We start from the raw sequence: 27,738 nt of genomic DNA, 5'->3' as shown, positions 1-27,738 counted from the left end.
TGAAGGCTGGAGCCAGAGGCGGGGGGGGGGGGGGGGGGGGGGGGGGGGGGGGGGTGGGGCCACCTTTGCAGGCTGGGCGGACAGATGCATAAACTGCCAGAAGCCTGCTTCTCCACGGGGACCGTCTGCTCGCCCGCCCCCCTCCCCCTCCCATCACTTCCCAGAACTGTCCAGGGCCAAGTGTGAATGAGACCCAGAGATCAAGGGAGCCAGATGATGTCACCCACTGAGGCCAGCTTTCCAGGACAGAGCAGGACGGAGAATGGATGTGGTCAGGCAAACGAGGAGTAACCCGCATAGCCTCACTCACTTACGTGGCGGAAACACAGGGGGCTTTTCTCCTTTTAGAACAAATCCCCTTCCAGTGCTGGATCTCCTTTTCATTCCCAAGTGACCCGTATTTAAGTTTCTAGAGACAGAATGCTCGCCACCTTCCATAACAGCTCTTTCTTTGAACAGCTGCGACTGCTAGAAAGTTCTTTATAAATCAGACAAATCTTCCTTCCTGGAACTTTCGCCTGCTGGTTTCATTCTGTTTCCTCAGGATGACAAAAAACACCCACATTTCAGATGTCTTCAGCACTCCGGTTCCTTCCTCTAGACACACGCTCCAGGCTAGTGTGACAATTCCCCCAGGCCACCCGATCACCCAGGTGTGATCTGTCCAGATGAAGCAGGACATTTATTTTCCTTCTTTAAGAAGTTCCTCATCAGGGGCGCCTGGGTGGTTCAGTCAGTTGAGCACCTGACTTCGGCTCAGGTCACGATCTCACGGTTTGTGAGTTCCAGCCCCATTTGGGGCTCTGTGCTGACAGCTCAGAGCCTGGGGTCTGCTTCTGATTCTCTGTCTCCCTCGCTCTCTGCCCCTCCCCCACTCACCCTCTGTCTCTCTCACTCTCGAAAATAAACATTAAAATTGAAAAAAAAAAAGTGAAGTTAAAACAGCAAGAACAAACATTTGGAAACATGCACCAAATCCAATCAAGGCTCATCATTTGTCTTTTCATTTCTAATGAATTCCAACTCGCTTTAGACTGACATTGATAAATGCCATTAGATATCAACTACTTTTTAGACAAAAATATCAACTTTTCTGCCCTGATTTGTGTGAAAACCTCAAGAAGTCTGGTGAAAATAAACGTTTTGTCTGTGGAATCAAAACGCAAAGCTAAATACATCTTTAAGAGACCCGTAAATCCCTGTGTAAGGTATAAGGCGGGTATCCAGATTCCAAACCAGACCAAAACCAAATACATCCTGTACTTCATTTTCTTGTTTCAGATTTAGAAAAGAAGATCCAAGATTTGAATCTGAGTAGACAAGAAAAAGCTGACCAACTGAAAGAGTTGGAAGATCAAGTTGTTGCCATTAAAAATGAGATTGTTGAGCGAGAAAATAAATATGCCGCTTGCTACAGTTAGGCAGAGGGGACGTACGAAGTCACCTGTGCCTTCTTTTCTGGCTTCTGACAAGTAAACCTGAGGAGCTGTGCTGAACGTGGGAAACAGAAATGGTCAGTCCTGCCTGCCTCCCCGTCCCGAGCCCGGTCCTTGCCACAGATCTGAGCTGGGCCCAGGCAATGCTGTTCCACGTGGAATAGAAAGGGGGAAGCAGAGAAATCGCCTCTGGCTTGAGAAACCTTTCCTCTTGCCTTCCTTTCTCTTTCATAACCTAAAAATAATTTGTTACATATGGCAAGCACAAATCTAAATAAGTATTCTATTTACTAATCATCATTTCAGTCAAGCGAAACTAAATGTGAAATGACTTGCTAGGGGCTGGGGGACAAGGGGAAAAGTGTTACTAATCAGTGGGCATAAAGTTCCAGTGAAGCAAGATGAATACGTTCTAGAGTTCTGCCTTACATTACACGTAAGTCAAGGATAACGTATTGCACACTTAAAAGTGTGTTAAGAAGGTAGATCTCAGGGTGCCTGCGTGGCTCAGTCGGTTGGGCATCCAACTCTTGATTTCAGCTCAGGTCATGATCTCATGGTTTGTGAGATCCAGTCGCACGTCAGGCTACCCATTAGCAGTGTGGAGCCTGCTTGAGATTCTCTCTCTCCCTCTCCCTCTCTGCTTCTTCTCTGCTTGTGCTCTCTCTCTCACTCTCAAAATAAATAAATAAACTTAAAAAAAAAGAAGGTAGATCTCATATTAAATGTTCTTACCACAACAAAGTAAAATAAATTTAAGCAAATGAAGTTAAAATAAGTCAATGTCTCTAACACTAGAATGGAATAAATCTGGATGGCATGTGCTAGCTTGTCCTGTATTTGATTTTTATTTGGATTTGCGCTATGTATGAAACTATCACTCTATCGTGAGTAAAATGCATAGAATTCAAAATGTAATTAAAAAAATTTTTTTTTACAATTATTTATTTTTGAGAGAGAGAGACAGAGCACAAGCAGGGGAGGGACAGGGAGAGAAGGAGACATAGAATCCAAAGCAGGCTCCAGGCTCTGAGCTGTCAGCACAGAGCCCGAAGCAGGGCTCGAACCCATGAACCGTGAGATCATGACCTGAGCCGAAGTCAGATGCTTAACCGACCGAGCCACCCGGGCGCCCCCAAAATGTAATTTTTATACCCGCTTCCCTATATATCCATTCTCTCAACCAAAGAATTCCGCCTTCCCCAAATGGCACTGGAACAATATTCAAAAAAGATAAATATTGAACTACTTTTCATAATTTGTCTGCAAGCATTTTTGCTGCAAAATCTGATTTTTGAAAGAGTAGCAAGCCTGCTGTTATTGTTTGGTATGAAAGATCAGGTTGTCTCATTTCCAATTAGGTCTATGAGTCCACATTAACTTGTTTTGCATGTCTGCTATATAACAGAGCACAGTGCTTCTATTTGTGAAAGTTGTCCTTCAGCAGAGTTATTTTAAGGGAATCTAGCCCCTCATTTTTGCATAACAAATAATGGACACTGACACTGCCGTATGAAAGAGGAAAGCAGCTGGAACCATGTCCCTTAAAAACTGACTCATAAAAACTGGATTTAAACATTTAACGAAGGGGGCTTTAGGATTACATAGAATTATGACATTTCTTAAAACATAGATTATTTAGGAAAACTGCAGTTTCCCTGGAGATCCTGAAGAATGGAATGACATTTTTCTACCGGAAAGAGCCCCCAGAAATCTCTCTTGAAACATGATTGTAATGTTCTTACACTTTTGGAAACTTCTACGAAAACAAATGACACACAGAGTTGAAAACTAGACTGTCACAATGTCTACGTTGTTTGCTCCAATGTACAGAGTGGAACACACTCCAGCTTTCCCACCAGGACACTGACTTCCACCTTTGAACGGGTGGTTGACTTTCCAAGCATGGGTATCTGTTTGCAACAGCAACATTCAACTGTTTTACCTTTTTAGTGGTTGGAGACTATGCAAGTACCAGCCAGAGAGGGTGGAAAGGGTTGAAGAGGAAGGAGTTTCTGTCTTCTGACCAGGAGGCTATTGAGGTCACCCCGGGCAGCGAATTCCCCAGCGCTGAGGAAAGCACGGGAATCAAGTGCAAGGGCAAGATAAACCCACCATCTCTCCTCCAGGCCTCCGGGGATGAGGGATCCCGGTGGGAGGAAGTTAGGAAGTATGTGATGTATTTTGGAAAGACTGTAATCAAAAAGTGGTTATGCTTTCTAAACTTTGGTGTTTAATAAGCCTTGGTGATCTTAAAAAAATGGGCATATGCAAAAAATCTTCTTCCTGAGATAAATCATTTGTAACTTGTATCGTTTGCTGTATCAGTTGTTCAAGAAGTGACCCAGGCAAAGATTCGGTGAAACGGTATCTTTTATACGTTGCAGAGTCATCTGAAAATGTGTGGCAAGATCTACTGTAAGACTTAGTTGAACCTGCATATTAAGAAAATAATCTTGGGGCGCCTGGGTGGCTCAGTCGGTTAAGCGTCCGACTTCAGCTCAGGTCACGATCTCACGGTCCGTGAGTTCGAGCCCCGCGTCGGGCTCTGGGCTGATGGCCCAGAGCCTGGAGCCTGCTTCCGATTCTGTGTCTCCCTCTCTCTCTGCTCCTCCCCCGTTCATGCTCTGTCTCTCTCTGTCTCAAAAATAAATAAACATTAAAAAAAAAAAGAAAATAATCTTAAACAGAGGGGCAGAAAAGCTTTGTGAATAATTTGTTATAACACTCCTTATATTAAAAATGCGAAGAATCCAAATAACTAACAATAAAAGACCAATTAAATATTATGATTTTACCAGTCTGGTTCTTGGATGCAAACATTGAAAACTAACACGAGCTCATCATGCAGGAAACGGCTTTATTTAAACGTAATCTAACAGCACATAAAATGGGAGAAATGGCTGGAGAGACTGCAACCAAGGACAATTATGCCTCTGGGAACACATCTGAGATCACACTCCCGGAAATCCCGGTGAGGATGCTAATGCTGTCCCTACTGGACACTCTAACCATCTAGTTAATTCTCCACTGTCTTGCATCTTGCATCACTCTCTCATGACTCAACATCCCTGGGAACACTGTCCAGCCTGAGCCTCTTCATGTGCCCTGGCCACCAGAGAGAAGAGAGAATGTCCGCCTCCTTTAGCTTGGGTAGTAGGAGGGGGGTTTCGCCTCCACCAGTCTCTGGAATCTTCCAAGGTAGGAAGTATTTTGATGCCAAGCATCAAAAAATTATAAATTTCCATTATAATCTGACTCTTCCTAATATCATGATGCATTCTTCATCCCCCTTTTGATTCTAAAACCAAAACAAATGTTTCCAGGGGCACCTGGGTGGCTCAATCGGTTAAGCATCCAACTTCCGCTCAGGTCATGATCTCTTGGTTCATGAGTTCGAGCCCTGCGTCTGGCTCTGTGCTTACAGCTCGGAGCCTGGAGCCTGCTTCGGATTCTGTGTCTCCCTCTGTCTCTGCCCCTCCCTTGCTCTCTCTATCTCTCTCAAAACTAAACATTAAAAATTTTAAAAACACAGATTGAGATTGCAAACTTCGTCTCTGTGACTCCTCAAGAGGATGTATTAGGATTGATGGTTTTCTTCCCTTGCGACTCATTCCGCGTTCCCTCTGCCTTCAGCAAGCATCTCTTTGCCAGTTAGAGTGACCCAAACCTCCTTTCCTGAGGATTCTGTCTTTGAAGGTCCTTCAAGTACAGGGGTAGAGTGCTCTTACATTTTGCCCTTAGATGTGGCAGGACTGGATTGTGGAGATTGTAGTCACACGCCTCTAGGCTGCCACTGTGTAACAGCAGCCCTTTAAGAGTTGAGACCAAGTACCCCAATCCAAAGCATAATTCCCCCCTTTTTTAGCCTGTTTATCCTCTAGCATGAGGACCCAGAAATAGCTGGGTATTGGCGTGTTTTCCAATTGAATGGTGCAACTATTGTGTCTAGTAAGAACGTACTTCCTTAGAGACCAGAACCCAAAGTCAGGTATAGGAAGTAACGTTTGGCCTGCGAGTCATTTGGATGTAACTGTGAACAGTGTCACACAGACTTTCACTCTCTGTTGGTTTTAGATCCATGTATACTGCATAGGAGAAGGCTCCATCAGCTTTCATGGAAGCAGGCATGGCTCTGTCTGGCATCCGCATGAATACATTTTCTTTTTTTTTTTTTAAGTTTATTTATTTATTTTGAGATGGGAGGCTGTGAGAGAGGGGGAGGGGCAGAGAGAGAGGAGAGAGAGAGAATCCCAAGCTGGGTCCGCACTGTCAGCACAGAGCCCGATGTGGGGCTCAAACTCACAAACCACGAGATCATGACCTGAGCCGAAGTTGGATGCTCAACTGACTGAGCCACCCCAACATGATATACATTTTCTTTGCTTTGGTTACAATTTTTCTGACCGTTTCCTAAACTTGAGTTGAGTGAACGCTACATCTACCCAGCACTGGGAAGTCTCTTGAGGTGTGTGAGGGACCAGTAGAGAGAAGTCTAGATGAATTCTGTGCATCTCAGAGCAGGGGTTGAGTGAAGGGCAGGAGACAGCCAAGACTGAGACCGAGAGTAGTGGCCGGGCTTATAGAGACTGGGACTGGCAAGACCCAATAACAGGGCAGCAGACAGGATCTAAGACTCTGAATGTGGAAGGGAGAGCAAGATGGTAGGTCACACACGGTGTGGGTCAGAGGTCAGAAACATTTGTAAATCAGCTAGTCTCAGCAAAAAATCATTACGGAATGGGAATGCAATCTGGTGCAACCACTCTGGAAAACAGTATGGAAGTTCCTCAAAAAACTAAAAACAGAACTACCCTATGACCCACCAATTCACTACTAGGCATTTATCCAAGGGATACAGGTGTGCTGTTTTGAAGGGACACATGCAACCCAATGTTTATAGCAGCACTATCAACAACAGCCAAAGTATGGAAAGAGCCCAAATGTCCATTGATGGATGAACGGATAAAGAAGATGTGGTATATATATACAATGTAGTATTACTCGGCAATCCAAAAGAATGAAATCTTGCCATTTGCAACTACGTGGATGGAACCGGAGGGTATTATGTTAAGTGAAATTAGAGAAAGACACAAATCATATGACTTCACTCATATGAAGACTTTAAGAGACAAAACAGATGAACATAAGGGAAGGGAAACAAAAATAATATAAAAACAGGGAGGGGGACAAAACAGAAGAGACTCATAAATATGGAGACCAAACTGAGGGTTGCTGGAGGGGTTGTGGGAGGGGGTTGGGCTACATGGGCAAGGGGCACTAAGGAATCTACTCCTGAAATCATTATTTCAGTATATGCTAACTAATTTGGATGTAAATTTTAAAAAATAAAAAAATTAAATTAAAAAAATTAAAAAAAAATCATTATGGGGGCGCCTGGGTGGCGCAGTCGGTTGAGCGTCCGACTTCAGCCAGGTCACGATCTCGCGGTCCGTGAGTTCGAGCCCCGCGTCAGGCTCTGGGCTGATGGCTCGGAGCCTGGAGCCTGTTTCCGATTCTGTGTCTCCCTCTCTCTCTGCCCCTCCCCCGTTCATGCTCTGTCTCTCTGTCCCAAAAATAAATAAACGTTGAAAAAATATATATATATAAAAAAAAATCATTATGGAAGATCAGGACACAGACATGAGGCAGCTGCTGTGGTCCATTAAGGAAACCACTCTATCTTCTCCTAAATTAGAAACCGATCTCAGGTGAAGGGCAGCTCAGGGCCAATAGTTACTTGCAATTAGCCCAAAGCACCAAGATGCAAAAGGAAGTGAAGGGAAACCAAAAGCAGATCTTGCCAAGAACAAACAAGCCCGAGGGGAAACAGGCTAGAAATTGCTATTCAATATCCCCTCTCTCCCTTCTTTCTTTGGGTAATAGGACTCCTCCACGTTTTAACTGAGTCCACGGCTGCCTAGTTCAAGAAACTGTACTTCTCAACCTCCCTTGCAGTTCAGTGTGACCACGTGACTGAATTCTGGCCAGGAGGATAGTAGGGGAGAGTGTTGTATGCAACCTCAAGGACACAACCTTAAAAGGAAGTTGTTCACCCGCTGCGGTAGGCAGAATAGTGGCCCTCAAAAGGTGTCCGAGTCCTAATCTCCTTAGCCCGTAACTGTTACATCATATGGCAGAGGGAAATTAGGGCTGCAGATGGAGTTGCGGTACTGACAGCTGACCCTGAAATCTGGCAATTAGCCTGGATTATCCAGGTGGGTCCAATGTAATCGTAAGAGTCCTTAAAAGTGGAAGAGGGAAGCGGAAGAGGGATTCGGCGAGATGTCAGCATCAGGAGGGTTTGGGCTGATGTTGCTGTCCTTCAAGATAGAGGACAGGCACCACGGTGAATGTAAGTGGACCTTAGAAGCTGGAAAAAGCAAGGAAAGGGATTCTTCTCCACTGCCTCCAGAAAAGAGCACAGCTATGCACGCCACACTTTGATTTTAGCCCACTGAGATGTGTACCAGACGTCTAACCTACAAAAATGTAAGCTAAACATGCCCTTTTAAGCTACTGTGTTTGTGGTAACTGGTTCTAGCAGCAACAGGAAACTAATACAGTCTCCATTTCTTTTTCCCCTTCAAGTGGGTTGGAATATGGTGAGCCAGGTGTAACCCTGTAGATGAGGATCATACTGGTGGGAAAAAAAGCAAAAGAAACTTAAGTCCCTAATTGACTAGCAGTCAGGGTTCCGGCATGATGCACAGGGTACAAGCAGGTACCGTTTCATCAGGGGACAGTGGACAAAGATGTGGTCAGAGTGGAGGAAAACTATAAAAGATAGGACAGCATGAGACGGGGGTCATCACCACACTTGGCTGTGGGTGAGGAAAGACAGTAACAACTGGGAATCAGAGAGTGTGTGTAGGAAGGCCGCTCACCAGGCCCCATGACCCTTGGTAAAGGGAGACAGCCAGTCATGACCATCTTGCAGAGGATGTTGGGGCATAAACACCTGATGCCGCCCTCCCCAGTCACAGCCAGTCTCTTGTTAGTGCTTCCTGTTTGTGAAACCAAGATATCAGACTGATGCTGCCCATGTAGACCAGCCTCCTGGGGCTTAGGGGAGACACAATGACCATGTGCAGTACAGCTGTCTATGCCTGGCTCCCGTGGGCTACCTGCCAGCTTGAACTTGTACCAGATAGAAAAGCAAACCTCTCCTGTGATGTCACTAGGACCTTGGTCTCTGTGAAACAGCTGAACCAACATCCCCTTTAGGATCTCTGGGACACTCGCGGAGTCCAAACCCTCCCCTGACTGCTACAACAGTCCCCTCTCTGTCCCACAGCATGGGGACAGTGGACTAAATTCTGGCGTGTCCCCTACGTGACTTCTCACGATTCACAGCCTCTCTGAATTTCATGTCCTTATTTCCTGCAGCTGTGAAATAAATGCTAATGACTGTACCTGATCTGCCTCCCACGGTCACTCACATGGGAAAGGGCTATGAGAAGAGAAAGGTATTCCTGAAATCCTTCAGGACCTACTTCTGGTCAATCACCCCATGTATGTTACATCTCCCCTACTTCTTTCTAGTGGCTCCTAGAGTGAGCGCTGGCTTTCTTGAAAGTCCCATTGCTGTCGGTCCGCCAAATCTGATTTTTCCGTGAGGAAAACCTCCCTTCAGCCAAAGTCCTTCTCTTCTCTGGCCTAGCTGAAAACACTTTCTCTGAAATGTCCTCTTACACTGCCCATTCGCTGATAAGCCTTATCTAACCAGATAGCAAGTTCCGTGAGGGCACAGAACATATGTTCAGCCACTTCTATAGCCTTTATAGAACTTAGCACAGAGTGAAACCTGCTAAATATTGGCGCACTTACGTATTCCATAAATCGACTCCCAATTGTTGCAAATCAGACAGTCCTCGGACCATCCCTGAATGAAAATGTTTTCCGCTGCAACATGAAACCGGCTCACCATGTGGGTTGGCCCCTCTAAAAATGTAATTGAGAACAATGCAAGCCTTTAACTCCATATTTAGAGGGGGAGAATGTCCACTGGGAATTGAGTACATGCATAGGACAAAAGAAATCCTTTTCTCCCATCCCTCCCGCTCTCTGTAACTGACACCCTATACAGCTATTGAAAATCCCCTCCTTTCTCTGGAAAAAGTCTCTGCCGGAAAAACTCCCCCCCCCCCCCCCCCCCCCCCCCCCCGCCAAGCAAGGTCCCTGCTCTTTCCTCTCAAATCTGGTTCTTCCCCCCGCATTTGGACACTCTCACCTTTCCTTGGCCATGGATGTTTACAAGATTGTTGATATTTTCCAAGCCACAGGGCCATAAATTGGAGTGCACCACTCCCAAATGAAGGTCATGGCCTCACAGACAGGCGACAGCTACAATTCCCAGGCAGAGCTTCCTGAGCCAAAATGAAGGACGGCTTTGCCTTGCACTCAATTAGGCTTTGTATAGAAAAAGCGACTAAGTGGCTAAGCAGAAAGCCTTAACACATTTGAAAACATTTTTGTGTTCGTAAAACATTTATACAACATAAAGGTTTATGGATTTATGTATATTTAAGATTTATGCAAAGTTTATGTAAAGACAGCTACAATTCTTAGGGTCCTCCGTAATCCTTAGCCATTCAACAAACTAGTTGAATCAAACCCTCCTGTGTGCAAACCCTCACACATACATACCCATTCTTCTTCCTCCCTTGCCAACAATCCCCCCTCCCCCCGCAAAATAAACCTGAACAGAAGTTTTTTTGTTTCATCACTTGATGTTCCTCACTGAAACTTCTTTGCCAGCCCTGAATCTCCCGCTTCAGAGAAGTGACCAACTTTGGTGACCAAAGTTTTCACAGGCTCTTTCCATTATAAGCATTAAAGCTTTTAGGAACAGAGATGCCTGCTTACAATTTACCAGAAGACTGCTCCGTTTGTTCTCTCCTGTTTCCTTCCCTCAACGTTCTGTTTCTTCTCTTGAGAGAGAGAGAGCGAGAGCGTGCGCGAGCGAGCGTTTTTTTCCCTCTCCCTCCAACATAAAGCAGATGAAGGATGACTTCTCTTAACACCTGCTCATCTATCAGCATCTAGCTTTTCTCTTCTGGGAAAGAGCTTGAAACTACATATAATCTTTAGTTTTACTCAAATGCTCTGAGTGGCCCTTCTAGAGGGCTCCTTGTGCCCTACCAACCTGTCTGACTCAGCCTGCTAACTGAACAAACTTTGACACAAAACAAGTTTATCACAGCCTCTAATTAAACATGCTAATCAGAATGCACAGGATTTTGAAGACGGTTTTCTTCGTGTTCATATAAATTACGTGCTTTTTGTTTTTAAAGGTTAGCTGTTTGATTCATAGCCATGTCTGACGTGACATACCTCCATACTTCTTTGATGACAAACACGGAAGTCTAGGAAATAGAGGGCTGGCTACACTTTATCTCCCGTTTACCAGCTGGCAATAGACTAAGTTTACTGCAAAGTTCTCTTGCTCTCCCTCCCAGGAATTAAAATCTAGTCGTTAGTACGGTTACTTGCTTGCAGGGAAGACTTGGAAATAGATCACAAAACATTTACAGTAAAAAAGAAAAATTAAAATCTACCAGTGGAAGGTATTCCCTGTAAAGGACTGTCCAAAAAGTACTAGATGGAACTGGGCAAACCCTTAGAGATGCTGGGTACGGACATCACTCTGGGGCTGTGGCATGTGATCTTCTCTCCAACCTTGCCTCTCTTTCAGGAAAAAGGTTTAGGAAAGCCAAAACGCAAGAGATTTAAAGAATTCCCTCCCCCTCTCCCCTCATTTTCAGAAGAGTACTGAGGTTACTTTAGCTGGGGTCACATAGCTAGTTGACAGAAATGTTAAGGCAGCCGTGATAGAAAACCTATCCCAGGACAATACTCATTCTATTGAACCCTCTTTTTTTTTTTTTTTTTTTTTTTTGAGAGAGGGGGAGGGGGTCTGGGGAGGGGTGGAGAGAGAAGGAGATACAGAATCCAAAAACAGGCTCCAGGCTCTGAGCTGTTAGCACAGAGCCCGATGTGGGGCTCAAATCCATGAGCGTTGACATCGTGACTTGAGCCAAAGTCAGACACTCAACCTACTAAGCCACCCAGGCGTCCCTGGACCCTCTTTCAAGACCACTTGTTCTTTTAACTGGTCTTAGGCTCTATTAAACAGTCCATCAAATACAGTAGAACATTTTCTTAAAATTGACTACAATTTTTTATATAAATGGCCTTAGAAATTATTTCACTGAAAGTAACTCTGCTAGAAAGAAAACAAAATTAAAACTGGCTCACCAAATAGAAATATTTTATCATTTTTTTAAGTTTATTTAGAGAGAGCACAAGCAGGGGAGGGGCAGAGAGGGAGAGACACAGAATCACAAGCAGACTCTGTGCTCCCAGCACAGAGTCCAGCATGGGACTTAAACCCACAAACCATGAGATTATGACCTGAGCCGAAGCCAAGAGTTGGACGCTTAACCGACTGAGCCACCCAGGTACCCTGAAATACTTTATCCTTAATGTTAGTGAGCATATGCTCCTTTAGTTGGCTGTTCTTAAAAGACCTACTAGTCCCACAAGAGGATACATGTTTGTATCCTCTTGTGGGACTAGTAGGTCTTTTAAGAACAGCCAACTAAAGGAGCATATGGTTGTCCCCAAACATACTCAACAGAATTCTTTTCGGTCCTCAAACCTTCCATGTGGTTTTTAAAAATAGGGCAACAAGGTACCTTACAAATAATGAGGTAGGCCAGATTTTACGTAGTAAGTTGTATTATTTCTACAACTTATTACAATATGTGTGTATTCAACAAAATTCATTTGGTCATGTAGAAAAACAAACCCAACTACTATAGTCGATCTATAGGACATGCAACCAATTTCCAGGACTCTGTAATAACCAAACTCCTACCTAGACTCTTAGCTCTGTAAAAGTGAATATTTAACCCAAGTTGTTGTTTTTTTCCTTGACTCCCAATGGAGCCTATTAAAAGCATCACTATACTGTGAACTTTCTAGAAAGGAACAGGAATGGAAGTTTCATGGAGCCTGAAAAATCTAACAGCCAAACTAGTGTTTGAGGATTCCAGAGATTCGTACCATGGGAAGAAGCTCAAAGCTTGGAAAGGCTGTATAAACATCCCATATCTAAAGATAAACACTTGGGGATCTTTACGACACTGACGTTTAGCTTTGTGTTGGCCATACTGCATGAGGACTCACCTAGGAAAGAAAAATACTAATGGAGAAGGTCACGTATTGGGGATTAAAAGAACAATTGCTTTCATCTGGAAAGAAGTCTAAACTTTATTACAGACCAATATAAAAAAGTGAATGTATTTAGATAGGATATGTTTGAAGTGGCAATTTTTCCTTTTTAAGATCCCAGTTCTTTTCTTAGCTCTTCAGACCATACCATCATGCATTCTATACAGCAGATATACAGAGATGGGTATACTAAAATTCCTCCATAACAAATACCATTTTTCCGCTCCATCCACTTGGGAGGGCAGCTCTAACATACAGACAACCTGAAGGATTTAAACATTTATAAACATGGGTCTTTGTCAGAAAAAAAAAAAAAAAAAATCCACTCTCAACGGTGAACACAGTTTACCATATTTTGTTTGGAGCCTAACAGCAAAGGAGGCAGTTAAGAAGAATTTTAATCCTGGCTACTCTTAACATTGCAAACGCAAATTGACCATAAATGTTTCTACTCTACTCAGACTCAAGTTTGTATCAAATACCTGCATCTTTTAAGGGATAGCAGCAAGACTGATTTGTTTCTCTTCTGTTTTGACTGTGCAGAAGACAGACTTTTTTCTCAGGGATGTGAACATTGCAATACTTTGATCAAGATTACAGAGTTTATTAAAGTGAACTTCACTTCTGCACATAAAAGGTCACTTTGGAGCAGGCGATCACAGGAAACTCTCCTAATTTTGAAATGATTTTTAGAACAAAGCCTTGACATGTTCATTACGGAGAAAACCCTAAAATAAGGGGAAACTATCATTTAAAATTTGGGGCTGTCTGTAGGCAATTCCTGTATGGTTTCCCTTTTTAATCCCTCAAGAAATATAATGTACATATATTACGTTTATTTTTCATAATTGGAGCCTACTTTCTCCCAGTTATGCTCTAAAAATGGGACTCCATCTTTTTAGGGAAATGTCTAGTATTCCATTACAGGGGTCTAGCATAATTAACCTAAATGATCATCAATAAGGGGTTGGTCATTTCCAGTTTTTCTCTTATTTAAAAACAATAGTGTAAACCTCTTTATCTGCATGATTTGGCATATTTTCCCTGAGTCAAAGTTATATATAATTTAATATTTCAGATTGCCCTCCGGAAAGGCACGCGTTTGCCTTTCTAGCAATCAGTTCTGTTAGTGCCCTTATGAACCTCGTTACAGATGACACGGTGAGACCTGGGGACGTTGACTTACCATTCTGTCATCAGAAACGGTGAAAAGTATGGTGCTATATATACATAGTACTAATGTATATTGGGTATGACTCATTCTGGCTGAAGAATTACCTGTGAATTATTTCTCCCCGGAAAGCACGCTGGGCGTAGATCCAGGCATTTATTGAATGAACACATTCAACAAATACCTGATGAGCTCTGTGCTCAGTGCTGGGCAAATTCGGATGCTCTCCACGCACTCGCAGTTTAGCAAACACAGAAAATCTCCCACGCTAACAATCTGCTTGGTGGACATTCGTCAGATACCAGCGATGTGCTCTGTGCTGGTGCTAGGGATACAGTGCAAGAGATGAGGCGCCTGGCCTTGTGTGTGGCACAGCTGGTCCAGAACAATCTAGAAAGCTCTTTTCCAAGAGATATCTGTCCAAGTATTGCATCTGGGCAGTGGAAACTGAGAAGGTTCCACATGCAAAGTACCATCAGAGCTGGACTTTGAACATAAGTAGAAGCTGTCTTGGCAGAGAAGGCCGAGAAGGCATTCCAGGCAGAAGGAACTGGATGAGCCAAAAACCAGGGTTTAGCTTTTGCGAATGGTGAGTATATTCAGGCTACAGCTTGTTGGGGGGTGAGAGGCTGCTAGCTCAGAATGCAGAATTGGGAGTAATTACAAGGGGCCACATTTCGAAGAGCCTGTATTGTGTGCTAAGGCACGTGACCTTTGTATCTGTTTTACAGATGAGGAAACCGAGGCATAGAAATGTGACTTACATGGTCCCAATTTGTTAAGAGCCATGTTGTCTCATTTAGTAAATTCATTGGTGACTAGAAAGAATGGATTTTAATTTCCTAGGTCTTTCTTTGAATTTGTATTTTCAGGTAAAAACCCAGACTTAGCCCAAATTTAGCATATGCTGTATTCAAAGTATAACAGACATTTATATCTAAAACAAACCAACAAAAACCTGGGGTTACAATTTTTTGGTCTGATTATACCAGCTACAGACATTAGATTATCATTTAAAAAGTTAAAACGTTATTTAACCCCCATCCCAAACATAAAGCCCGTACCTTCCCTGAAAGTACCCACCATCTTGCTATGCCTCTTCCTAGAACTTTCTAGAACTTTGCCTATTCATGTATGCATACATGTATATGTTTATAGAAATAGAACATTGTAGTGTTTGTTCTTCATCTTAGACTTTAACGCTTGTGATTCTTCTTGCTAATAATATACGTATTTAAGACAGCCTTGGCCTTCTCTAAATGTAGAACATATACCATTAGTACATAGCAGTGATTGGCACATAGAAACTACTCAAGAAATGTTAAAGAACGAGACAGAGGTTACTGCTAAGGCTTAAGGTACTAACCAGGTAGACAACTGGAGCTTCCAAAGTCGAAGGCCACCGACCAGCGATGGTCAGCACTTGGACGAAAAAGTCCTGAGTAGATGACTGAATTATCAGCCCCGTATTCCATGTTTTCCAGATAGGATCACGGAGAAACCATTTACTCAGAGGTTAATAGCAGCATCCCATTTAGCCATCTTGGAAAGGGTAAACACATCCTCCAACTTCTTTGTCTGGCAAACAGCCCGATACGTGAAATAGCACCTAATCCTGGAGTGAGGCCTAGTGCTGGCTTGTTTCTGATGGGATAAAAATGCAGCCACTCAGCTCTGGGGGGGCTGCCCTTCACAAGTCTGATTATCAGCCTTGGCAGCCTCAAGCGCGACAGCCTTGATGAAATAAATACTCTTTCCGGAAGATCGGGCTTATTCTAGAGGGACCGCAGTTGTAGAGTCAATTCTTCTAGAAGGCCAAGGGCATCGTGGTGGGGGATAATGAGGCAAGGCTGTGCTACACGACAGAGGTGATGGCTTCTGAACTAGCATTTCCATCACTTCTGACACGTCCTCAGATCAAAGGTTCCATCTTCTCAGGGAAAAGACCGGATTGGGAATCAGGATCCCTTCCGAGTACAAGCCATGGGTAGAGCATTTAACTTGCTAATTAAATCTAGTTTCCCAGATCACCCTAGGTAATAATTAATAACCTAGAACTATGCGATAGGGTTACAGCAAGAGAGTAGGTTAAACTATCCCTTCAAGCCTCTGGTACAAAGATACTGCCTGAACCTTATTGGTCTCAAAATAGAGGTTAAATAAATGCTTTTTCATTCCCTAAGCATTTCCTAAGTACCTACTGTATGCCAGGCATGTGACTGGGGACTCCTAGGGAAATGTGGTGAGGACTTTAGGGACTTACTGGGAACTGAACTGGACATTTCAAATGGAGAAAGACAGAATCTGGATTAAAAAAGAGTAAAGGAAGAGTTAAAAAATACAGAATGCCCTTTTCTCCTCCTCGGGCTATTCACCAAATTTCAGCATCCTTACAAAGCCAAGGGAAGTAACACCAACTGAAATACAATTTTCAAAAGAGTCTTTATAATTTTAGGGGGCACCTGGGTGGCTCAGTCCATTAAGCATCCGACTTCGGCTCTGGTCATGATCTCTTGGTTCGTGAGTTTGAGCCCCGCGTTGGGCTCTGTGCTGACAGCTCAGAGCCTGGAGCCTGCTTTGGATTCTGTGTCTCCCTCTGTCTTTGCCCCTCTCCTGCTCAGGCTCTGTCTCTCTCCCCTGAAAATAAACATTAAAAAATAATACAGTTTTAGGCAGATTTCCATAAGAGGTGAACTGAGTTTAATTAAAAGTGTTTCTAAAATGCAACTATCAAACTCTCAGTGTTAGCTTCTACTCAGTTGGATGTTTGTGATTTTCAAGCAAGCAACCGTTTTAAATTTTTTTTTTTCAACGTTTATTTATTTTTGGGACAGAGAGAGACAGAGCATGAACAGGGGAGGTGCAGAGAGAGAGAGGGAGACACAGAATCGGAAACAGGCTCCAGGCTCTGAGCCATCAGCCCAGAGCCCGACGCGGGGCTCGAACTCACGGACCGCGAGATCGTGACCTGGCTGAAGTCGGACGCTTAACCGACTGCGCCACCCAGGCGCCCCACAAGCAACCGTTTTAAAACAAAAAGCAGGCCTCAAATTTTGGATGTCGATGTATTTTGTCCAAGCACATAGCTCATCTGAAAAATTTTTTTAAGTATTTATAGAGCAAATAGTTGTGATAATTTCTTAAACTTCAGTTATATAAATGTTTGTGAATGTAACTATCAAAGTTGACAAAAGCTGACCAGAGAAACAAAAACCTTTACTTTTAAAGGTCTTAAACTGTATTCTATGTGAACTGCAAGTAGTTGTGTTTTTCATTCTTTTTTTTTTAATTTATTTTTTTAACTTTTATTCAGTTTTGAGAGACTGAGAGAGACAGAGCGCAAACAGGGGGAGGGGCAGAGAGAGAGGGAGGCACAGAATCCGAAGCAGCCTCCAGGCTCTGAGCTGTCAGCTCAGAGCCCGATGCAGGGCTCGGACACACAAATGATGAGATCATGACCTGAGCCGAAGTCGGACGTTTAACCAACTGAGCCACCCAGGCGCCCCTTGTGTTTTTCACATTCTTACTGCCCCTCCTTCTTACACAGGACACTCCTGAATGAAGGTAAAGATATGATATGCTAGAAAAATGAAACTAGTTCATGACTAGCATTCAAGTCTAAATGTGTTTAATTGACTACATCAAGGTTAATCCTGCTATGAATCTAATTTGAAAAAAAAATTTAAGAGCTTTGCTAAGGCTCTTTAGCCTTACCTCAAACATTAATCTCTCTCCTACTCATTTTTAAAGTGCCAGGTTAGCAACCAGATGCTAAAATCCATAAACAAAGAATAAATAGTGAGCTGAAAATGTGTCCCACTTAGAGTGTTTCTACGGCATTCTTATTAAATATAGACAAACAACTTTTAAAGACGTTTGGAATTCACAGGCATAGCTGGGTAGAAAGTGCCACCCTACCCCTGCTGGGATCTAAAGTGTCTTCTTGGCCCCCTTGCTGGAGGTGAAGTTCGATGGGTATGTAGCCTTGAGAGAGTCTGTAAAAAGCATGGATGTGGCCTTCTTATACCTATTTTTAGTGACTACCTTAAAACATTCAAATATAGACTTGGGTACTCATTTGTGACCTTTCTTCTGAGCTCTTTAAGAATAGACAGATGGCTGTTTTTAAGATCGTATTGATAAGGGTCTGCTTGGATCGTGATAAAGTAGGTCATGTTGCAATTGAAAACAAAAACGTCCCAGATCTCAGGCTACAAACAACAAAGCTTCGTAAGTCTGATGCTACATGTCCAGAAAAATGTATTGGCTCGGGGAATGTCCGCTGGCTTTAGGCATAGCTGGATCAAGATATTCTAAGGTGGTACTTAAGGATCTTCCCTATTGCTTCCCCCAGTTCTGCTCTTCTCTGTGGTCAGCCCCAGTCTCCAGCCGCCACCAGCTCCATCCATATAACTTCAAGTCCAGGGAGAGAGTGCTTTTTCTTTCCCACAAAAATCCCAGAAGTCCCCTCACTGGAAAACTTGAGTTGTATACCCATCCACGAACCAAACACTGGGAAGAAGAAGAGAGAGGGGGTACTGATTAGCTTGGAGCCCATGGAGGGATTAGCCCCATCCAAATTCTGTTGGGCTGACAACGTCAAAGGGCTAGTCCCCCCCAAGAGAGTCTGGGGACTGTTCCCAGACAAAGGGATGTTAATACAAGCCCAAATAGCAGCTTCTATTGTATAGTCCGAGACTGAAAATGCTGTGACGCCCTGCCTGATTCAGGCCTTCCATATTCTAGAAGGTGATGGTATTCCTATGGGCTCCCTTAATGGTCATAAGGAAGGGTTATTCAGTTTTAATCACTCATCCAACAAGCAGATACTGAGTGACTCTGTGTACACCGAAAACTCTGCCCTTGGATGAGACTATGAATTTCAATAAAACACAGTGCCTGCCCTCAGAGAGCCCCTGAGGGCAAGGGCATTTGACACAAAATTACAAATTACTGTCCCGCATATTATGAGAGGTATTAGATGGAGAAAGTGCCACGTGACATTTGTTCTAAATTTTCCTGGTCATGGAACTTCTTGAGCTCATTTCTGATTCTCACAAAGTACCCTTCAATCTAATTTTCAAAACAACCCAAATCTAGTATTTTTCATGAGAGCAGAGTTAGGTAGACAGCCAGGTTTTAGAACCTAAAGGTCAAAGGCCAGAATGTGACCTCCTTGTCGTTACGCTGTCAATCCAGGACTTAAAACGAGACCCATAAATGGCATTTTAAGACTGTGACGGTAACCTTGAAAGCAGTTCTTGCTTTGTTTTTCCAAGCAAATAATCAAGGCCTCGGGGAGACAACTGTTGCACATTCTTTGAGACTGAACGGCCAACAATTTGCAGTCGCGTCTGCTATTCAAGATGCTGCAGAACTTTCCAGTAAAAGACTGCCTTGTGCTGAAGCAGGTAGTGCTGGGGGGGTACATGTGTGGAATGAATAAGAGGGTAGGGGTGGTGTCAGCAGGAGTAAAGCCTCAATGAGCTTTACTAGCAAGAGTGATTCATGCCTCCTACATTTGTAACATCAGAGAGGAAGAATTGGTTCATGAGCAAAATTTGGAAGTGTTCCTAAAATGAACTCCAGTCTGGTGATATTTCTTTTGCTACTTGACTAGAAACTCGTGTTGGGTAGAAAGTGGACATTTAAGATTTAAAGAAGTTTTTAGAACCTAGAGTCCAGTCTTTATTTACTTCCACTCAAGAAACATTTATTGAGCACCTACAACGTGCCCATGTCATATTAGGCAACGTTTGTGCATCAATCGGTGTTACGCAACATTTGGCCTGGACTCACTGTCTAGTGGAGATAAGGGCATAAACAAATAGTTACAGCGTTATGTCATTTACGCCAGAACAGGCTTTTACAAGGTGCTGGTGGACAGAGTTGGGGGGTGGAAAGGGGGTAGAGACGAAGTCTATTTAAGTGGATGCTTCAAAGATGCGTGGTAGTTCACTACACTGGTGAGCTCAAGGAGGGTCCATGGGACAGAGAGGCACAGTATAAAGCATGCCCTGTGTTGGGAACTTCAGGAAGCTCACATGGGCAGAGGGAAGCCATTGAAGGCTTTTGAACAAGGGAACGACATGATCAAAGGGGTGCCTCAGAAATCCCTCTGGTGATGTTAGGGAGGATTAGACCAGCGGAAAGGGAGAGTTTGGAATCAAAACGGCGGCCAGGGAGGCTCCTGCAGGGTTCAGACCAGACGCGAGGGCAGACTGAACTAAGGCAGGGTGATGAGGTTGGAGCAAAGGGAACGTGGTGGCTGGTTGCTGGTAAGATAGCAATGACAGGAGCTAGTGATAGGAAGAGGTAAGGAGATGGAAATGTCCAATATGAGTCCCAAGCTGGGCTGGTTTTAAGGAGGATGTGTACAGTCTCTGAAGGGTCCCGGGCTAGGTTTACTGCTCTGTCAGCATCTTGAAATCATTAATTTTTGAACAAAGGGTCCCCGTGCTCCTTTTCCTTTTTCACTGGGCCCTGCAAATCCTATAGCCAGTCTTGTTCCCAGGCTCGTCTTGAGCTCAGAGGTGAATCATGGGGCCAATAACAGAAATTAGAAACAGAAGAACACATTTTGTTCTAGGAGGGATGGGTGGGGAGGTGACTTAGGTTTTGCAGCACACGGACTTATGGGCCATCAAAGTAGAGCTTTCAATAGGCTGTTAGAAACTGGATGTAAATTCCAAACAAGGTAGAAGCTAGAGTTACAGATGTAGGGAGGACCAAGGTGAAGGTGGTGGAGAGGCTGGTCACAGATGAGAATGGTTATAGAAGGAAGAGAAGCTGGAGACAAAACCTTTGGGGGCACCCTATGTTTAAGGGAAAGAGAGAGGAAAGAGAAATGGGAGAGAGGGAGTCAGTCCTATGGGGAAATTTTGGAATGGTGTCCTGGAAGTCAAGGAAGAAAAGTCTCAGGAAGGCTGTGGTCGGGGCGCCTGGGTGGCTCAGTCGGTTAAGCGTCCGACTTCGGCTCAGGTCATGATCTCGCGGTTTGTGAGTTCGAGCCTCGCGTCAGGCTCTGTGCTGACAGCTCAGATTCTGTGTCTCCCTGTCTCTCGGCCCCTCCCCTGCTCATGCTCTGTCTCTCTCTGTCTCTCAATAATAAATGTTAAAAAATAAAAATAAAAAATAAAAGAAGGGCGTGGTCATGGGAGATAGACCACAGAGAGTTCCACTAGGGAAAACGGCCATTGCACTTGGCAGTTGGAGGGCCAGCAGTCATCACTGAGACCAGTGGCGGAGATGGGAGTTCTGTTATAATGGGATGAAGGAGAAACCGATTGGAAACACAAGTGCGAACTATCCTTTCAAGCACCTGGGCTAAGAAGTCAAACGGAATAAAGGAGTAGAGAGTATATAGCATAAAGAAGGGTTTTGGTTTTCTTAAGATGGGGAAATGGGGCAGGTTTGCAATGTGAGAGCATTGTACTTAGCCGGTCAGAGGAGAACACTTGCTTCCAGGACAAAAGTACGTTCCAGGACAGGGAATGGAGACAAATTCAGCAATGGAGTGGTCAGATGGTGAAGATGTGTTATATACACTAGCCCCTGCACATACGTGTTAAAAAAAAAAAGAAAAAAAAAAACCCAAACCACTCAACAAATCTCTTAACTGTCTCAGTAATGTTTACTCCTGAGAATGAGGTGAGAGCCTCAGGGCTGTAGGTAACTCTTTGCAATCTATGAGAAGACACTGACCAGGGAAAATGATCACCACTGAGTAGCAGGGAGGTCTTGTGAAAGAGGCAGAAGTGAATGATGCTTGCAGTACGGACGGATAAAAAACTAATAAGCAACTTTGACCCAGGGTATTAAGAGCTCCACAAGGGGAAAAGCATTTGCCTCTGAATGTTTTTTAATTAAGCTCTGAAGACCCTCTGTTGCAAAATTAAACCCTCACAACAGCACCTGCTTTCTCTTGTGTTTTCAGGGCTGCCCAGCCAGCACCAAGGACCCTGGACGTTAGCTGGAGGCAAAAAAAAAAAATCTCCAGAGGCTGCAACAGGGCAAGTGCTGATTTAGTGAATAATTAATGCATCACCAAGACCTGAGGCTCCTGCCTTCCTCAGCAGAAAGGCGGTTTATAAACCCATAAAGCAGCTTTACTTTGTGGTCTAATGATTAAACTTTCCCTGGGTCCTGTTTCATTGCAGCTAAGTTAAAAGCTGACCAACTAAACCCTTCTCCCTGGGGTAATTAAAAGCAAGCAAAATCTCCTGCCGGGACTACCAACTAACTGTACTCCCCTTATTCAGGGCACTTTTGCGCAAACCCCAGCTTTGACTCCATCCATCCACTGCTAAGGCAGCAGAATTGGGCCAGTTCACTGGAAGGGCGGCAGTCCCGCCGCCTGCCTCTCTTCCCGCCCCCCTCCCCAGCCCCCAGGACGTGGGCGAGCTCTGTTTACCCCTTATTCAACCAGACAGGTCGCACACAAGGCCATTAGAAGCCCTCTCTCCCCATAGAGTCCCTCTCTGCAATTGCCCAGGTGGCGCTTTGTGGAGACCCTGAAGGGGGTCTCATTCGTGGTTGAATCAACCCTGTCACGGTGAGATGGGAAACACGCTTCACCAGCAATAGTGTCGTTGGAGAAACGACCTTAATTAGAGCCATCGTCTGGATTTAGGTAAGTAGATTTTTTAAAACAGAATTAAACGGGCAATTCGATGCCGTGGCCACCTGGGTGGCAGGTCCAGAATAAATGTGCGCGCAAAGGAAGCCTAGGGAATAGCAGTTTCGTCGCCTCGCGTGGTGACATTAGAGACGTCGCGTCCAGCCCAAGCTTCGCGATCCCGGATTCCCTTCTTTGTAAGGCAACAAACCTGACAGGTCGACCCTCTTTCTAAAGGGTTAACCCGCCTTTCCCGGGCGCTCGGGGCGGGAGTTTGTGGCCCCGGGTACCCTTTCGTGACTCACCCCTTGCAAATGTAAACGCCCGAGTGCGCGGTAGGTCCCGCCAGGGAGGGGGTGGGGGTGTCTCTCGCCGCGATCCCGACACCTACCTCCGCCACCAGCCCAGACGCCTCCCGCCCCCCCGCGCTCCGGCAGGCGATGCGCACCCCGGGGTGGCCCCGCCGGAGACCAGGAGAGCCTGGCGCCCGCGGCCACCGCAGGCGCGGCCTTAAAACAAAAGAGGCGCCCCGGGAGGGTGGGACCCGGACCTCACCCCCTCCCCCCGGCGGTGGCCGCCCGCCCCCTCAGCCCCTGCTCCGCGTGTGCGCATGAGCGGAGGCGCCTCCCCCGGTTCCTCCCAAGGCTAAACTTTCTAATTCCCTTCTTTGGGCTCGGGGCTGCGGGGAGAGCGCTCGCACCGCCCGGGCAGGAGGACATAGTGGCTGAGCGCTTTTTCCCCTCCGACCCCCCGCTTCCGTGGGAGCGGCAGGAAATGGAAGGGCCCCTCTCCTCTCTCTGAACAGTTGATCTCTCTTTTTGTGTTTCTTTCCTCCACCTCTCCAGAAGGGAAGACGGGGAAAGCGGGCAGGCGACTCGGCGGGTGCGTTCTCCCCTCCTCCGCCGTGTCCCCTCGGCTGTGCAGGGACTGGCCATGGGGCTGCTCCAGGTGTTCGCTTTCAGTTTCTTAGGTAATTGCGCCGCGGCGGTGGGGAGAGGAGTGGGCTTGGGAAGAAACCCTACAAGCCGTTGGACCCGGCTTCGCGGGAGCCTGAGGGCGGGGGGCGGGAGAGGGGCTGGGGTGGGAATCGCGCCCCAGGATTAAACGCCAGCGCCCTCCGTGGCGGCTGAGGACTGCGCGCGAGGATCGCCGCGGACCCGCATCCCCGAGGCTGGGTGCCCAGAACTGGGGATCCGCGGCCCCTGCTCGGGCTTTGCACCTTTGGCGTGTTCACCGTGGGTCTCTCCACTGCGGGGGGCGGGGGGCAGGCTGCCTGGGATGGGTTGGGGGGCTCGCCTCGGGGGGCTCCCCTGGAGCCCTTTTCCCAGCCAAGTGCCCAAGCTGAGCACAGGCTTAGTCCTGGGAACTGACTGGGGCCATGTGGCTTCAATTAACCATCGCTGTTTGCCCCCGGATGGCGCCAGAAACAGCTGGGCCGGGTGCTTCCCTGGAATGACGAAGCGTTGAAGCCACTCCAAAGCCACAGGGACTGTTCACTCACCCCTTGCTCGGGAAAGCGGCGTCCCCTGCAAGTCCCACCACCTCGCCCCCAACCGAGCGCCCGGGACCCCCAAGCGTGCACGCACACACATCCGTGACCCCACACTCAGAGATCTGGCACGCACACTCACGGTTTCACACTGAGGGTGCACAGGCTGCCGCACGCACGAGGTGCATACACTCACTCGCCTACTCGCGTGCACAGAGGCGGTTCGCCTGTAGCCTCCCCGCACACAGGTCCAGGCACAGGCACGTCAAGGTGGCTGGTCTGCACATCTACCTTTTGTGACCAGAGCTGCTTGCCCGGGACAGATGAGGGTCTCCCGGGAATGATCTGGGCTGCTGGACAAATTTGACATCGTGTCTCTTTCCGAACCCTCTCCACGTCCTGGCCTCTCCCGCACTCATCTTTCCATTGTGCCTCTATTCTGTGCATTCTGCTTTCTTCTGAACCTACTCTTCCCGCCCCTGCTTGTTCGTTTCGCTTGGGCTCGCCCCCGGCTTGTGCCCTCCTCCCCACCTCCCCTGTCGCCTGCCCTTTCCACAGCCCTGTGCGGAGCCCAAGTGCGCGCTCAAGAACCCGAATTCAGCTACGGCTGCGCGGAGGGCAGCTGCTACCCCGCCACTGGCGACCTTCTCATCGGCCGAGCACAAAAGCTCTCGGTGACCTCGACGTGCGGGCTGCACAAGCCTGAGCCCTACTGTATTGTCAGCCACCTCCAGGTGAGGGCAGAGATCCCAGCCCTAGGCTTTGCGCGCGCGCGCCTCCTCCAGTCCAGACCAGAGGGGCCGGGCGCTGGGGACTCCACATCCTGCCAGCTATCCAGATAGGAAGCGCGGCCAGTCGGGGAGTCCCGGGATTAGATGGGTTGCTCGCCCTTTTTTGCTCCATCTCCGTTTGCACAGTTGCATCCGCCATACATTTCCTGCCGCCTCCACCGCCCGCATAGTCCCTATGGAAAGTGAGGACCGCCGGGACCTGGCCCCTGCCCGGGATCCTGACCCCAGGCCTCCAGAAGTCTCCACTGTTGTTTTGTGATCTGTCCTCCTTGGAAATGTGCATAAGAGATAGTCCATCATCTCTTTCTTAGACTGAGTAGCGATCATGGGTTTTTCCTAAGTCTTGCGCTTGCGGGAGGGGTATTGTAGCACTGACAGATGTCTTGTGAGGTCACTCTAGCCACTGAACCTAATATTTTCTGGTGTGGTGCTGTTCCCATCTATCCTCCAGTAGATACTTTTTCAAATGCCCTGGTTGCCATGGCACCCTGGTAGAGGAGGACCAAAATGAAATTTCAGGGTGTCCTTTCTAAAAGTAGGCCTAGATCTTAGATTTCAAAAGTCCTATTTTTAAAAAGTCCAAACTAATTTTAAAAGAAGACAAAGCATAAGCTACCTAGAATCAGAAGCCTTTTCCTTGATTTTTTTTTTTTTTTTTAAGTATGCGGATATTTCTGGCCTCGAAAGCAAGCCAAAGGCGGGCTAGTCTCACATGCAGGGCAAGGGCCAGAGGCAATTGCTATAATTTTGGCCCATCCGCCTACCTGTACACCTGCCCTTTGGGAAAAGGATGATGTCCTACGGTTTGCACCACAGATGCCTTAAAATGGAGTCACTTTTCCAAAGCAGAAAGGGAGCCCATTCTGTAGACCTGATAAATTAAACCAGAGGAATGTGGTCAAGTGGATTCCGCTCATTTGCTTCCAGGTTTATACAGAGATGTCTAGACTGTTTCCTCCTGATTAGAAGGGTGGCTATAATTAACCTTTTTTTTTTTTTAAGTTCTGGTAATTGTTCTCCAGTATTAGTTTTCTTGACTACAAGTTAATGAAGGCCGTTGATGTTACTTTTTCTAATATTAGCATGTAAATTTTACCTAAAATATTATGTTAACATTCACCTCAGAGGCGAGGACATCCTGTAAATGAGTCACCAGATTCTGAGACCGGCTTTGACCAGAATGAGAATTGAACTGTTTGTCTTACAGGCCAGCCAGAGCTAAACTCTCTGGTTTACGTGATTAGCCGTGAAAGCGTGGAGTGCTCTCTGTAGATACCAGAGCCGAGAGAAAGGGCCTGGGTGTGCACTTTTCTCAAGCATTTAATGGGTCTGAAAACTGAGGCAGGAATCTTAAGTATTTTGTCCAGTATTTGGTCCCATTGCATTCCTGACTTCTGTTCCCTCTCTTTGTCTTAGTACATCTCACTAGTCCCTAAATCCTTTGGGGAGGAAGGTGATAACTAATAGCTAACTAAATACAAACATAAGAGTCCAGTCCGTGGGTATTGTCCTCCTCACAATATCACCCCTGCTTAAATGTTGTTCGTGAGGTGTATGTGGACCTCTGTGGGTGCCCGTCTTAGTGCATGTTGGCCTTGTGTGAGTTGGTCTGTTTATAGTGGGTTCACCCTGGCAGGTACCCACTTTCCCAATATCCTGAGTAGTTTGTAGATGTTCCCTACAAGCTGCCACCCTTGATTCACTGCTGGGGCAGCGCAGAGGCTCGGAAAACTGGTTCTGTATTTCCCAAAGCTTCTTAAATACATTCGCCTAACACTTGGCCTCTGCATTATGTTGGTTTTAGAAAATCAGGCTGCGTGAGTTGTTTTTTTTTTTCCTTTCATTTTTCAGTTTGCTTTAAAGCATGTCAGCAAAAATTTTCTAATACCTCTTCCACATCTCGCTTTAAGTGTAAGCTTCTCTAGCTATTATTCATTGAGATGAAGGCTTAGGCCTAGAAATTTCATTTTGATTCAAGTACTAGCTTGTGGAAACAATGCCTTCTTTTACTTTTGACCTTGAATTTACAAGAGTGGAGGAAGTTTTCAGGAGTAATTCATACTCCATGAGTTAAAAAGTGGAAGGCATATTATATGGCATGTAAGTAATTTGGACACATTCATTGTTCTTGAAGCAAGCAGGTTTGATTTTTGTATTGTGGGCTTGATTTTTGGTGTGTGTGTGTGTGTGTGTGTGTGTGTGTGTGTGTGTGTGTGTGTGTGTGATTGCTTCCTACACTCATGAAACTAACTTTGCTTTCAGGAGGACAAAAAATGCTTCATATGCAATTCACAAGATCCTTATCATGAGACCCTCAATCCTGACAGTCATCTCATTGAAAATGTGGTCACTACGTTTGCTCCAAACCGCCTTAAGATTTGGTGGCAATCCGAAAATGGTATGTGGTTGGTGTGGGAAGTTCTGTAGAGTGAGATTGGTCACCTGGAAGGGGCTCGCAGGCTCCTGGGTATTTGTAATCTCGATTGATTTCTCTGCCCTATAATTATGGTCTTTGGCAGATTTACTGCCTGAAGCACTAACTTCTCATGGTAAAATCTGATCCTCCTTCCTAAAGCATGCACTTTCTATAAGAAAGCAGTCTTTCATGCTGGACCAAAGGGATATTTCCTGGTCCTTACCCTGAGGGGAGCCTTTACGGGGCAGGGGGCAGGGTGTATTGGGAGGATGGGGCCGGGGTGGGGGGAGACCCTGCGCTATTTCAGGCCCTTAATCTTCCCCAAAATAGAGCATCTTTCTTTGGGATCAACCCCAAAAGAAAGGGCAGAATCAGCCCCTACTTCTACCAACACCTTCCTTCCATCTCAAGAAAATTCAGTAATAGTACTGTGAAGCAGCACTAAATCTAAATTTTCAATGACTCTGTCAACATGGATATGCCCAACTCAATTCCTTTAGTGAGTATGGGAATTCAGCCCTTTTTCCTTCCTTTGCCTTTTGGGTTTGGGTTTAGTAAATTCATTAAACTTGATGTTACT

The 27,738-nt window shown here is 45.8% G+C and overlaps 2 protein-coding genes and 1 long non-coding RNA gene across 3 annotated transcripts in view; 2 read left to right on the top strand and 1 right to left on the bottom strand.

The window, feature by feature from the left end:
- The window catches only part of LAMB4 (laminin subunit beta 4), a 114,671-nt gene extending 110,446 nt beyond the window's left edge, over window positions 1–4,225 (top strand). The window contains 1 exon segment of the mRNA XM_086696954.1: window positions 1,282–4,225. Coding sequence (XP_086553080.1) covers window positions 1,282–1,421 — 140 coding nt within the window. The 3' untranslated portion in view covers window positions 1,422–4,225.
- Window positions 1–23,320, bottom strand: part of LOC147583330 (uncharacterized) — a 45,940-nt gene extending 22,620 nt beyond the window's left edge. The window contains exon 1 of the long non-coding RNA XR_015248100.1: window positions 22,854–23,320. This is a non-coding gene — a long non-coding RNA (uncharacterized LOC147583330). The remainder of the gene's footprint in view (window positions 1–22,853) is intronic.
- Window positions 23,247–27,738, top strand: part of LAMB1 (laminin subunit beta 1) — a 74,575-nt gene continuing 70,083 nt past the window's right edge. Inside the window, exons 1-3 of the mRNA XM_086696956.1 lie at window positions 23,247–23,432; window positions 24,510–24,685; window positions 27,005–27,140. Coding sequence (XP_086553082.1) covers window positions 23,396–23,432; window positions 24,510–24,685; window positions 27,005–27,140 — 349 coding nt within the window. The 5' untranslated portion in view covers window positions 23,247–23,395. The remainder of the gene's footprint in view (window positions 23,433–24,509; window positions 24,686–27,004; window positions 27,141–27,738) is intronic.

This window comes from Puma concolor, chromosome A2 (genome assembly GCF_028749965.1).
Source record: "Puma concolor isolate L17-30 chromosome A2, mPumCon1.1.hap2, whole genome shotgun sequence".
NCBI lineage: Eukaryota > Metazoa > Chordata > Mammalia > Carnivora > Felidae > Puma > Puma concolor.
This window is presented reverse-complemented; position numbering and strand designations above follow the sequence as displayed.